Here is a 15,238-nt window from a genome sequence, read left to right on the forward strand (position 1 = left end):
GTTTGACTTTCAAACTGCACTGAAGTGCTTGGAGTGGCACCATAAACCAGTAAAGACAAGACAAGTACTGGGATGCGCAATGTACAGTATTACAAAATATATCACAGAATAGTAGGATTTGCTAATTGCTTCTAGTACCACAGCTTCCTACTGCCAACCATACACATCTGACACATGACAGCCAACGAAGAAATGAACAATATCTGCAGTGTGTAATAGCAGTTTCCTTGGTTGTTAAACTTTCAGTTATTCTTTAAGGATAATTAATCTAAATAAAAGTCCCATGAGATTGTTTGGCACTTGGGTAAAGCACAAACACTGATGAGATTGATTTCAGGTGACAATCACAGAGTACCATAATAAAACTCAGCTAAATTCAATTAAGAATTATAACACAAGAGTCCTTCCAATTTTACAAAATGGAAAAAGAGGCATTTTGCTTTCGAAATGGGGTCAAGTTTCACTTTTCTAAAAATTTCACGAACAAAAAGTGCGTTGAAAAGGCTGAAGAAGACAAACACAAAACATTTTACTAAAATCCCAGAAAGACAAATACCTACAGCTCTTTTCATCTTCGCTAGAGCCTGCTACTGCAGGCAGTGAGAAATGTCCCTTCCCTTTTCCTACCTGGAAACACAGTTACTTCACAACCTGTTTTTGTCCTTTATACATGAAATACCAGTTGAAAGTTCATGCAAAAACTGTTGCAAAGACTCATAAATGGCCGAATTCACAAACGTGTTTTTCCAGGAGTATGTACGACAAGAAAGTCAGTAGTGCACTACACACATTTACAGTCAGTCTGGCATAATTTGAGACATGGGCGTCCGCAGAATTTTTTCCAGGGGGGGGCAAAATGTTAACGTCATTACGGAGCAGTCCAAGGGGTTCAAACATCACCTCACCTCGCTGCAAAATCAGCTATTTATAGCCCGCGGCCGCAAGGACCTGGACATGCTATCTTTATGACTTACTGTCTCTCGTCAACTTCAAGCTTGGGAGCAGGCAAGCCCGGACCTTCAATCTCTCTCTAATCTTGCCGGGCGGCCATGGCTGAGTTTGGAGGAGTGTGTGAACACAAGGAGAGAAACAGAGGAGCTGAAGGAGTAACAGCCAGGTGACAGTCTGAGTAGAGTTTTGTAGCAACAATAGCAGAGAGGGTGATGTATGTACGTGTGGGGGGCACTCATAGCTCGTTCAAATCAGAAAGGGGTCGTTAGAAAGCCAAACCTGCCCCATAGAGGGTTCGACAGTGGCCTAAATGAGTTTGAAGCAGATCGATGTGGCGGCAGGCGACAACAGTTTAACTCGACAGCTGGGAAGGCCTTATCATGAGGCACAGACTTGAAAGCCTCTAAACACTGGCTTCAAACCGGGCCCGTGTTTGGACCCGCTGGCAGGAGAGGGCGGATTATTCCCAAATAATAAGGAATCATTTCAGAGTGCCGCAGTCGCTCAGGAGGAAAGGCATTGGGATCCGAGGAGGCCAGGGCTTCCCTCGTGCACGCACGGTGAGAGATGTGTTTTGTGCAGAGCAGGGGCGGCTGGTGATATTTGAAAGTGGTGGGCCGTAAACTAATTTGCATATTGCACCGCAGCGAGCGAGCCCGAACCACCTTGCATCCATCCATACATACATCATTCATGCATCCACCCATCCACCCACCCTGCATCCATACATCATTCATCCACCTATCCAGCATCCATCATTCATTCATGCATCCACCCACCCATCCATCCTGCATCCATCATTCATTCATGCATCCACCCATCCATCCACCAATTCTGCATCCATCCTGCATCCATCATTCATTCATGCATCCACCCATCCATCCTGCATCCATTCATGCATCCACCCATCCATCCATCCTGCATCCATCCATCATTCATTCATCCACCTATCCATCCACCCATCCTGCATCCATCATTCATTCATGCACCCATCCATCCATCCACCCATCCACCCTGCATCCATCCTGCATCATTCATTCATGCATCCACCCATCCATCCACCCATCCATCCTGCATCCATCATTCATTCATGCATCCACCCATCCATCCATCCACCCATCCATCCTTCCTGCATCCATCATTCATTCATGCACCCATCCATCCATCCTGCATCCATCCTGCATCCATCACCCATCCATCCACCCATCCATCCTGCATCCATCATTCATTCATACACCCATCCAACCATCCAACCATCCACCCATCCACCCATCCACCCATCCATCCACCCAGCATCCATCCTGCATCCATCATTCATGCATCCACCCATCCATCCTGCATCCATCATTCATTCATGCACCCATCCATCCACCCATCCATCCACCCATCCTGCATCCATCCTGCATCCATCATTCATTCATGCATCCACCCATCCATCCATCCTGCATCCATCATTCATTCAACCACCCATCCATCATTCATCCTGCATCCATTCATGCATCCACCCATCCACCCACCATCCATGTATTTCTATGACCATATAACTTGCACACAGCTTGTCAGTGTTCAATACCAGTCTCGAACCTTGTACTCAGCACCAATGATACATGATTAATATTAATTGTTTTTAAAACATGTATTTATTCGACACCAATTTCACACCTTAGTCGGAACATCATTTTTATTTGTTTTTTAAAATATCGATTTATTTAACACCAAAGTAAGTCATGTATACATTTTTATGGCTCGATAAGAGGCTCGAACCTGGTTTCCCAGCACCAAAGTCGGCCGCGCTAACCATCAGACCACATCCTCTCCCCTTTGGTGTGGCCCTGAAGTTTTGATGGTACATATTCACACCAAAGTCATGTATACATTTTTACAACTTCACACCAAAATCGGAACATACATATTGAGCCCAAAGTCATGTATACATTTCTACAACTGAACTACACACCAAAATGGGAATCCCCGCTTTCTCCCATGCAAGCTCATTTTGTAATGCGCTGATAGTCACTAAAGAGGGCAGCGTCTGATGCTGCATGGATTTAGGAGGCTGTACTCTGCAGTGTGAGGTGGTGCCTGAGATGCTGAGGACTTAGCGAATTTATGTTTATGTTATGTTATGTTTATGCACCTCCCGTGACACGCCTCACCGCGCTCTTCTTTGGCAGACAAGGCGAAGGAGCCACGGGCACGCTTTGTGACTGCTAAGAGGTCGCTTTATTGTCGAGGCAGAACAGTGCTAACTTTTGTGCTCCAAACTACAGTGGCCGCAGTACGAGGAAGGGAGAGAGAGCTCTGCCCCCCCAGACAGGGAGTTATGTACCCGGGCTATGTATTGACCAGCCAATCCTGGCGCTGGTCCTCTCTCTAAGGGGGAATTCACAGGAAAACGATCTGCGCATGCGCGGGCATGTTTGTGCCCAAAAATACACTTGCGCAGCTGCAGCAGGCCCATCCTCCCCCCCCCCCGCGCACTCCGGGAAAGTCGGGTGTCTCCCGGTTTCCCGGCCGGCAGATAGCGCGATTTTTTTTAAATATTTGTATTTGGCTTTTAGTGACGACGCGGTAGGTCCATGGGGCTTAGTGGGGCTACGCACCTACGCCCCAATGGACGCACCGCGCCTGGTGCAGAGCCCCGGAGATAGCATCGTGCGTGTGTCCTTGCCATGTGCTGGTCCCAGCACAGACACCACGCGCAAGCAATGAATGCATCCTGCCACGCAGGCACCATAATCATCCCGGACCCAAACCCGCCCTTAACCAACAAAGGCAGTGAGTGAACCAGTGGGACCTAAGCTGATGCCTGGAAAGGTCGTGAACCCCTAAACCCCTACTTGTCTGCTGTAACACTACAGATCATGTAGGTCGTCAGCCACGATTACGCATACGTGTAACAGCTTCAGCCTCAGTTATGTATACGTGTGACACTATATACACCATGTAAATCTTCATTTATGATTACCCATGCGTCCAACACTACAGCCCATGTAGGTCTTAAGCCACGATTACACAAATATGTAACACCACAGACAATGTAGGTCTTAAGCCACGAATATCCATCCATACGTGTAACACTACGTACCAACTATGTATGTCTAGAGCAGCGATTACGCATACGTGTAACACTACAGACCATATAGGTCTTCAGAAATGACTACCCATATGTGTAACACTACATACAGTGTAAGTCTACAGCTGCAAATTATGCATTTGTGTAACACTATAGACCATTTAGGTATTCGGGCACGATTGCGCATGTGTGGTATTCCAGACCTTTTCTGAATTCTGTTAAAGGTTCTGCTCTACTTCATCAAAATGTCTTTTTTTAGTTCAAGACTCACGCATAAACTATCTATCCAAAAGTGTTCCATACCAGCTGAGACAGTAAAAACACATTCGATCTTTTATACCCAAACCAGAAAAAAAATATCTATCCAATTTCTTGTTATTTCACATGTTCACTATGAAAACCCCTTGCAAATGTTTGACTGGCTCCCTCAGATCAGCGTTTCCCTCTGTAGCCCGCCTTTTATCCTGTGCTAAAAAGTTTAATCAAATGACGACCTTACCCGGTTCTAACCTCTCCGAATTGGCGCCTCTGGGATTTTATAAGCATTCAGAAGCACTGCTGCTCGCCACCCTGAAATATCTTGCACAAACAAATCAAAGTCTCTAGTGGTACTATAGATCTCAGAATCAAAAACTTACTTTGTCACAAAGCCTTTACTTCCAGGAAATTCTCTGTGTCTTACTTGCAGACCTTCGCTAGTTGAAAAATGCTACTCGGAACGGTAAGCAGCCGTTTTCCCGAATTCCTGCTTGGCGGGCTGACCTGTTCCTAATATTGACGGTGTCACGGCTCTGGTCTGGAAACACCACTGTGTGGGTGGGGGCTGTGTGTGCGACCTTAAGCGCGGGCGCCCCCAGCGCGGTACTTTGCAGCGTAGGATAGGTGGCGCACCAGGCGCAGCTCTCTCCGTCATGATGTCATAGGGATTTGGTGCTGCTGCCTGCTGGCCTAAAATGATACAATGAAGAGGCCTGCTTACAAAATTAAAACTTCCGACTTCCGAAGTTCCGATCATCTGTCCATTATTTCTAACAATCATGGAAAATAAAATGGAAAATAAATGCCACACTGACTCACTACCACCACGGCATTGCACCAAACATTGCAGGCCGGGTGATCCAGGGGGGGGCAAGTGCCCCCCCTTGCCCCTACCTGCGGACGCCCATGATTTGAGATTTCCTGTGGCACCATGCAGCATCGGCCGGAATAAAGGTCAGTTCCGTCTTGATATCACATAGGCAGAACTAAAAAGCTATTAAAAAAAGATATAATATCCTGGTATGCACATGGCCATAGAGAGGCACTAACGCTCAGTAGTAGTACATTTACACAAAAATAAAAAATAAAAAAATTACCTGTTCACTGGAGAAATACCCGTGGACATGTTCAATTGCCTTCAATTTGTAATCTGTTAAAACAGCCTGTTAAAGAGACAAAGTTTAAAATAAAAATTAGGTAAGACAATGAAAGACATGAAAACAACTGCAGTAAATTTTAACTAGGCCATAAATATTTTAAATATAGGAAATCTAATACATTTGTGCATGCATTGATTTACTAAAAAAGTAAAACCACTTATTCTTGAATTTATGCTTCTTTTTAGTAAATTCTACGTTACAAAGTGATAAAAGTTTTGGGCCATTAAATACAATGGCTCACCGTGTGGCGTGGTCTCGCCGAGCAGCAAGATGTCCACTCCGTCAGCGAGCTCTGCTGGCCCAGCTATTAATCCGCAATAACCTGGTGCAACTGGGAACCCTGTTGGTTCCTCTGCTACGGGGCTGTGTTAGGAACCTTACCACCCAGCATCTGGGGCATTTTTAGATCTGAGGGCGCCCCTCTTGCCTCATCACAATCGCATCAAGAGGCGGGTGACGCCCATGGCCTATCAGTAACTCTGCCGATGCCAGAGTGGCTCTCGCGTCGAAACCTGAGAGGCTGGCCAATACAGGACAGGGCCTTGAGCAGCGACTGCAGCAGACTGTGAGGATCCCACGTTGCACCCGCCTGGACCACTGACAACGCCTACCATGTAATCTGGTGAGGAGAAGGGAGCCGTGGCTGCAGTGTGTTTGCATGGTGCAAGGACCGCGCGGGGCTGGATTATCCCAGATTGGCAGGTGCGGTCTGCTGAACGCTGCCTTGTCTGATGTGCTGCGCCGCCGCCCGCTTGGCTCGCTGCAGCAGGGCCTGAAACTTTGGCCATCGGACCTTGCAGACTACGTCCTGCACAGTCCCGGGTGTGGGAGAGCCGCGGCACTGGGCCTGGGTGTGAACGCCTATGGCGCCTGAACTGGCCAGCCGGTTCATGGAGGGCTACGCAGCGGGCCTTTGGCTGCGAGGATGCCTGCTGCGGGACGGGCCTACATGTGAATGGTTCCCCCGCTCACCTGCTGCCGCCGACTCTCTTGCCTACAACAAGTGCATGCCACATGGCTGCCACCTTGGCTGACTCTGCCTAGAGGGCTGGGTGGACGGCCCACCCTGCGCGTCTCCTCGACCCAGCGCTACTATCGACATCTGGATCCCTGCTGTTCGGGGGAGAAGAGAGCTTCTGCTAGCATAATAGACACCGTTCCTGGCCCACACATGAATCCCCACCTGCTTTTCTGCTAATTCGGCACCCCCTCACCGAAAAATTGCACACATCTACCTGGTATCTGGGCCCACTCGTGCCCCTCCCGTGCAAATAGCTACCGGGTGAAGTGGGGTGGTGGGGGGCCTGGGATTGGAGCCTAGCTCATAACTATAGGCTTGGCTGCATTGCACTTCGCAACAAGGGGCTCACTTGCATATCCACAGCATCCTGTGGACCTGCAATCACTACTCTTTAACGTAAGACTCTCACCATACTTGTCTCTATGGAACCACAATGGGTAAACATGATGGCAAGCAGCCCAAACTCTCATTTCAAAGAAAACGCACCACTCGGCAAATTGAAAACTTCTCTGACTGAAAATCTGACCCAGCGCAGCCAGATGATCCTGCTGAACCTCAAAGAAATACTCCGCGACATCAAAACTAGTCTGAGGACAATAGACTCCAAGCTCGACTTACTCACATCCCGCCTAGGCCACGAAAAGAAACGAGTCGACTCCTATGATACAAGACTCAACCAACGAGAAACTCAAGTCTTGGATCTTGATGGCATCCAAACTACCTCAAAGGAACATCTCCTTCGCATGGACATGGTGCTGGAGCTCATCACAGCCAAGAATGAGGACCTCAAAGCTCGCTCGAGACGCAACAATCTCCGCATTGTGGGAGTGCAGGAAACTACGGTAAAGTTGAATATGGAAGACGATGTTGAATCTCTTTTGAAGGAGATCTTTGGGTCTGAACTATCCTCAGTCTTCATTGTTGAGAGAGCCCACAGATCACTCAGTCCAAAATAACCGGTTAAAGCAACCCTCCTACCTATTATAGCCAGTCTCTTGAGTTACAGAGACCACAACAAGATTCATACACTGGCCCAAAAATAAGGTCAGATCCAGGGCAACGTTCTATCTTTCTACCCCGATTTCACCGTAGCGGTGCCGGCTGCCCGGCTGACTTCCTTCCTGCCAAAAAAGCTCTTCAACAAGTAGAAGTGCAATATGCTCTTCTATATCCAGCAAAATCCAAGGTCTCAAATACTTCACCGAGGCTAAGCTCGTCCTGAAATATGCCAAAAAGAAGGTTAAAGACAATCGGTGCCCAACGCACTCACCGTATTCCTCTGCAGAGGTGCAACTCAGTGATAATGACGTATATCTCAATGCACCACATACGCATATGCCCGGCTATCATGGTCATGTCTCAACAGTGGTGCCCCGGTCTGTATGCACATATCTGCCTGCCCTTGTATAAGTTCCTTTCAAACTGCTGGCAACGGATACCCCCGTACGCTCTGCCACTCAGCTCCATTGGGGGTTGTCAGCTCGGTGTTTCCACAATCCCGTGGGATAATTCCAATTTGATGATGTTCTGGGGTGAAATTTCACAACCTATTTGGGGGGTTGGTGTGGGTGGTGGGGGGACTTGGAATGGGTTTGTTGGGGTTCCAGGTGGGGGGTGTTTTCGGGGTTTAGAAACTTATTGGCCTACAGCAATGTGTACGTATCTCATTCCAAAGCACATGTTCACACATGGCACTCACAGAGCAGGCGGCTCTACCACATCATAGCCGAATAGGCACATACCCAGGTTCTCACGTCTAGGTCATAGATAAGGAGCCTCACGTGGAATGTACGTGGACTAAATGATAGCCGCAAGGTCCACCTCGTAAATACGTATCTAATCCGACATAAAATTGACATTGGTTTCCTACAGGAAACTCACCTAGCTAACGTCCCGCCCTCTGGGCTTCTCTCACCATGAGGATGGGGAGCAACATAATCCTCGACTTACTCCAATTATGCTAGAGGGGTCACGATCTTAATCAAAAAGGGTGTGCCATGGCAAACATCTCTATGTTTCAGCGACAAGGACAGTAGATAGGTCATACTAGCAGGCACGCTGCACAGGCATCCCGTGACCTTGGCCGCAATCTATGGACCCGACGATCCTGGGTTCTTCACGAAGATCTGGCAATTAATAATAACCAACATTGGCCCCCGGATGCTACTCTGGTGCGGTGACTTCAATGTCCCCCAAGATGACGCACTAGACAGATCTGGTTAGCTCTCGATACACCCATCCCAAAGCAGCCAAAACCCTACACACAATATTCACACCTTACAATGTTACTGATGCATGGCGCGCTGCACACCGTACTGCACGAGAAAGCAACTGCCTCTCTTCCCACCATAACACATGGTCTACAATTTATTTCTGGCTGACCTCTAAAGATGCACACCAATGGATGTCTTCCATCTCACATTTGTCCCACACATTCTCCGACCATGCCTACGTGCAACTAACTCTATATATGTCCCACACACCTCCCTGTGCGTTCACGTGGCGATTGCCATCAGGTGCACTTTGAGATACAGCATTTAGAGAAGAGATACGCACATCTATACTAGATTATTTTGAAAACACTGGCTCGGTCAGCTCCCCCTCTATCATCTGGGAAGCTGTTAAAGTTATTTGGGGCATTTGTATAGCCAAGCAAAATGGTGTCCTGGGGGCAACCCGCGGGTCGCTTATGAGATTAGAGGCAGACATCAGGGCCCTAGAAACTGACCTTTTTTGCTCTAATTACTCAGCCATGATGGCTAGTATCCATGAAAAGATATCAATGTACCAGGTAGAGGCACTAGTGAGACGCATTTCCCAGGTAGGGAGACCCAAGCTCGATGCTATGGAGAAGGTGACCGCCCGGGTAGAACTCAGGCTGGTTCGCTCCAAAAATTACACACCTCTACTTTTGTCTCGGAACTCCAGAGGGTCAGAACTGCTCCTCCCCCCGACCTTCTACATTTGTCCGCATTCCATGCCTGCCTCTATTCCGCTGCACGGGCGGCTGAACCAACAGATCTTCAGACATACCTGGACATCGTCCAAATGATTTGACTGTCTGCTGCCCACCGAGAATTTTTAGGTTCCCCTGTTAGAAATAGGGGTCTCTAGTTGGCAGGTTGTTACCCTATTCAAGTAGGGACCCTTCTCCCTTGTCAGGATAAGGGGATACACTACTGAAATAACCCCTTCTCATCCCCTTGGTAGCTTGGCACGAGCAGTCAGGCTTATCTCAGAGGCAGTGTGTAAAGCATTTGCACATAACATACTGTAACACAGTGAAAACACTCCAAAAGGACACCACACCAGTTTTAGAAAAATAACCAATATTTATCTATGCAAACAAGACTAAAATGATAAAAGACCAACATACAGAAATCAAAAATATGCACTTTGCAAGAATGACTTTAAAAGGCAGTTCCTTAAAGCCAGTAGCTCCGTCCGGGGCTACCACGGTGCTGAAAACAGAATTTAACGGTTCCGGCCGACCGTGTCAGTTCGGGCCAGTTGCGCCAATCGTCGCGGTTGCGATGTGAAGTGTAGAGGTGCGGTGCCCTCAAGTCGCGCTACAAGCAGCAGCTCGGTGACGGTCGTCCAGCGGCGTCGGTGAGACAAGGGCTGCGGTGCGAAGCGGGTGATGCTCGTTGCAGTGAGGACAGGCACTGGTGCAAGCGGCAGTGCTGGTTGATGGACGCTGGTGTCGGTCGGCCCAGGCTGGGGTGTGGGATGGGGCAGTGCCCCCAAACCACTGTACAGTCAATGTTGTCGAGGTCAGCATGCATCGTTGTCATTGGTGACACCAGGGCAGCGGATTGAAGCGAGTGCGGTGTCCACAGGTCACGGTGCAAGCAGTGGCTCGGTGGCGGCTGTCGTCGGTGAGACCATTGTTGCGGTGCGAAGTGGGTTCCTTCTGCGGTGCCTTCAGAACACAGAGCCAGTAGCAGTGTCTGTGGTCGTGTCGGCTGCTTTCCCCCTCTGTGGCAACTGAAACTCATGGTTACAGAGGTGTTACCCAGAGGTAAGTGAAGTCTTTGTTGTCCCTGGGACTTCGTGAACAGGAGGCAAGCTCTATTTCAAGCCCTTCGAGATACACAGCAACAAGTGAAGAAAGTTCAGTCCAGCTCTTTCACTGTCCAAGGCAGCAGCAACAACTGCAGGTCAACCTGGCAAAGCAACAACACAGCAAAGAGGCAGTACACCTCCTGGCAGTTCTTCCAGCTTTTCTTCTTGGCAGGTTCCTTGATCCAAGCGAGTTCTAAAGTTCTGAGGTCTGGGCCCCAATATTTATACTCGGTTTCTCTTTGTTCTTTTGGCAGAGAGTTTCTGTGCTCAGTCTAAACCAGTTTGGTCCTCTCTGGCCCAGCTTCCTGGCAGGAAGTGGAGACAGCATTGTCCAAGGCAGATCAGGCCTATTCAGGTGCAAGAAAATCTCCTCCCGCGACTCTAAGTGCAGCCCAGGTCTATTTAGCTCAGCCCGGACTCCTCCAGTAAGGGCAGGACGCACCTCGACCCGCCCAGTGGCTGTATGAAGAGAATGCACATCCCCAGCCCTTGTCACTCCAAAGCCAGACTGTCAATCCATAGAGGCATACAGGATGGCTAAGCAAGAAAATAACTAATTTATAAAAGTGGCATTTTCAAACATAGAACATAGAAATTCATCTCTACTAAAAGATGCATTTCTACATTCTGAGTTCAGGCATACTAAACTCCATTTCTCCATATTGTCCCATTGGGAAGATATACTTGTAAAACGGTACCCAGAACTTCCCATTCTATCCTACGGGACAGACAGCCTTTCATTGGTGAAAAACTGAGTACCCGGTTCGGGGAAGTTATGTTTATAAGAGGTTATAAACAAACTACCCATTCTATGATATGGGAACAGGTAGCCATGCAACAGTGAAAAACAAAATTGGCAGTAATTCACTATCAGGACATGTCACACATACCACATGCCCTACCTTTCAAATACACTGCACCCTGCCCACGGGTACCGTAGGTCTACCTTAGGGTTAACTCACATGTAATAAAAGGGAAGGTTAGGGCTTGGCAAGTGGGTGTACTTGCCAAGTCAACATAGCAGTAAAAATTGCACGCAGACACTGCAGTGGCAGCTCGGAGGACACTCTGAAGGGCTGCTCATGCAGGTGGCACATTCAGTGCTGCAAGCCCACTAGCAGCATGTGATTTACAGGCCCTGGCACTCTCAGTGCACTTTACTAGGGACTTACCAGTAAATCAAATATGCCAATCATGGAAACACCAATCCAGAATACAATTTACAATAAAAGCACTTGCACTTTAACAATGAACAGCAGTGAGAAAGTGCGCAGAGACCGAAAACCAGCTACAACAGAGTTGAAACAGGGAGGTCAAAAATGAAAAAGACAGGGGGAAACACTCTAAGAAGTGCCAGGTCTAACATCCCCCATCGCCATAGAAGGAATAACTCAAGTAATCTCAGGACTACCAGTAGACAAAGCTCCTAGCCTCAATGGGCTAACCACAGCTTTCTACAAAGAATATTCTGAGATCCTAGCCTCCAAACTTCTCGATTTGTATCATGACACCCTAAATACAGGTTCTCTCCTGCCATCCCTGAGAGAAGCTGTCATAACTACACTTCTTAAACCTGATAAACAAGCAGACCTTTGCGACTCCTATCGCTCTCTATACCTTATCAACACTGATAATAAGATCTTTGCTAAAGTGTTGGCAAACAGACTGCTAGTATTATTACCCGTGATGGTGAGACCTGATCAAGCTGGTTTTATTCCAGGGAGATCGACGTCCCATAACCTCTTGACCCTTTTCGCAGTAATGCATTACCTAAACCCACAAGTCACAGCCGCGACGGCCCTACTGGACGCCACAAAGGTGTTTGATTCGTTGGAGTGGTTGTTCCTTTTCCCACTGCTACAAAGGTTGGGACTAGACACCAGATTTCTTGCACAAATCCAACCTGTCGCTCAGGTATAACTTAATGGTCTCATTGCTAAGCCTTTCCCAGTCACACGCGGCACAAGGCAGGGGTGCCCACTTTCAGCCCTGTTGTTTGCATTGCTATGAAGCCTCTCGCAACACGCTTTTGCCAACACCACGCAGACTGAGGCTTAGATTTCTCATCCCGCTGCCTTATAATATCGCTTTATGCAGAGTATATTACCCTTTACATGACTGACGCCCAGTCCAATCTAGCTCCACTAATATGCAAAGTAGTGAGATTTGGCGGCTACTCTGGCATACAGGTGAACTAGGCCAAATCAATCATTTTTCCCTTGACAGACAGCACCATACCCTTCTCCAGAGATTATTCACGGACATGGACCACAGGCCCACTTAAATACTTGGAAATTTGGATTAACAGGGATCCCGAGGAGTTGTGGCGAGCCAACTATGGTGCAAGCCAATGACTAGCTGGAAGATCGGACCATGGATTGGACCAGATTGCCTCTATCCCTGGTGGGCCGCATCGTCCTGGCTAAGAGGATCGCGTTCCTTACATTCCTTTACTTGTTCATAAATATTCCAGTCCTCCTCACGGTTAGCTTCTTTAAACGCTTATGGTTCAACCTGATTTCCTTGATATGGGCTGGTCGACAACCCTGAGCTACTTATGAATTCCTCAGGCTGCCACAATCGCTGGGGAGGATGGGAGCCCCAGACATGCAACTATATTTACTATGTGCCCAAGCCCAATACCTATACTACTGGGTCCATCCTACTTCTTTTCAGTCATATGTGGCAATGGAACTAGATAGAACTTCTCCTTGTCTGCTTACCACCGCTATATTCCTCCCGTACAAATCACCTTGGCCTGCAAATGACACCATAGAATGTGTCCGCTGGGCATAGATCGGACTCGAAAACAAGCTAATACCTGACCTTTATATGCCCTGTCTGCTCCTACAGCTAACCATCCCTTATTACAGCCATTACAAGATAGAGGCGCGATGGGACGAGCAAGTAGATTAGATACTATTTCTTTTGCAGATCTATACCCTGATGATCACTTCCTATTGCCCCCGCGGCTACTGCCACATCTGCCCCTGCACTACTTGATACCCTATTGTTTTTCCAGCTACAGGTCACCTGCCGTGTGATCCACCCCACTTTTCCCGCTCCTCCGCAGACGCTCACTGTGCTAGAATACGTTTACACTACAACCTCCCAAACTAAGTTGATCATGTGCCTGTACATTCATACACAACAGGCTGCTCCAGAATAGACGGCGAGGGCTCGAGCAGCCTTAAACTCTGATCTTGACACCCCCTTGACCGACACCCAGTGGGTTTCTGCTGCAATCAACTTGAACTACTGTCCCCCAATTACCAGCTCCGCCACATACACTTTAAATATCTACATTGCTTTTATTGCACACCATTACAGTTATCACGTGTGGGACTAATTCCAGATTCCCATGGTCAACGATGTCAAGCATCCAACTCCGATTTCATGCACTTAGCCTTGTATTGCCCTAGGGTTGCTGCCTTTTGGTCTGAGGTTTTCATATACTAGGAGACATTACTGGTGCGCAAATATCTCCTTCCACGATCATTGGGCTGCTCGGCTATGTCAGAGACGTGCCGCAGAATTTGTGCAGATCGGTCACAATTATGCACCTCATGACCAAGAGTAGCGATCCATTGGGGCAGGTCGTAAGCTCCAATGACCCAAACTTGGCTCACCAACCTAGTGTACTGTAATAGGCAATTATCTGCAGTGTAGGAACTGATGCCACCAAAATCCAGGCCCCGCAACATCTGGGATCCTTTCACTTCATTTCTCCTCCGCCGAAACTCGACCCCTCCCAAACTACCAGGACACTCTTCGTCTGCCGAGGGAACCACGAGGGACCCACAAAATGCTATTCACTAGACAAAGCGGTACAAAAGGGGGTGGTGATGGACGGAGCATCTGAATCAATCAAACACTCACACCCAGTCAAAAGATCTGGGTTTAATCCATCACTGTTCTTTAGCCCACTCTGCCACCCCAGTTCAGAGATGGCCACTGGATTCAAGCAAGCCGGGCTGAAGACGGCTGTAATGCCAGAAACCGGTCCTCGGAAGCTTGTTTACGGTCCAGGGAAGGCATTTATTTATTTATTTATTCAAAGTTTTATATAGCGCGAACAAGATCCTTACAGATATCAGAGCGCTTCACAGAGACAGGGGTAGGGGCAACAGGAATGAACAAGATAATGGGAGCAGTATAGTAATCAATAACATACTAGGATAACAATAATATACAGAAACATATCAATTTACAAACAGGTAAACAAGTAATATAAGACGGCACAAGTCATTGATCCCACTACAGAAAGGTTCAGGTAAAACCTTGGATGTGTGGATGGCTTATACCAATTTCTTAGGCATGGCTTGGCAATTCGAGCTGGACTGTTCCCATGAGGCACAGGGTCAGACTGATTTGCATATAGCCATGTCTGAACTGGGGTGGCAGAGTGGACTAAAGAACGGTGATGGATCAAACCCAGATCTTTTGACTGGGTGTGAGTGTTTGATTGGTTAAGATGCTCCGTCCATCACCACCCCCTTTTGTACCATTCACTAGACAAAGACATTGTAGAAGATCTGCCGCCAATGCCCAAAACACACATAGTTAAAATGTATGAATATCAGTTTACGAAATATAGAGCATATTTCATAAATTTCATTGATATGGCCCACTGTCTTGTTCTGTAATAAGTGCCTACTTAGTAAATGTGTTCACTTTTCAGGTGTCCTGCAGTATGGAATGTCGCAG

At 47.8% G+C, this 15,238-nt stretch overlaps 1 protein-coding gene across 5 annotated transcripts in view; it reads right to left on the reverse strand.

The window, feature by feature from the left end:
• PROSER1 (proline and serine rich 1) overlaps positions 1 to 15,238 on the reverse strand; it is a 209,071-nt gene that overhangs the window by 172,808 nt on the left and 21,025 nt on the right. For 4 of the 5 annotated variants that reach the window (XM_078657239.1, XM_078657238.1, XM_078657236.1 and 1 more), the window contains one exon: positions 5,383 to 5,448. In XM_078657239.1, the coding sequence (XP_078513365.1) occupies positions 5,383 to 5,448 (66 nt within the window). Of the gene's footprint in view, positions 1 to 4,665; positions 4,804 to 5,382; positions 5,449 to 15,238 lie in introns of those variants that run through there. The other variant, XM_078657240.1, reaches the window with a different exon arrangement.

This window comes from Lissotriton helveticus, chromosome 8 (assembly GCF_964261635.1).
Source record: "Lissotriton helveticus chromosome 8, aLisHel1.1, whole genome shotgun sequence".
Lineage (NCBI taxonomy): Eukaryota > Metazoa > Chordata > Amphibia > Caudata > Salamandridae > Lissotriton > Lissotriton helveticus.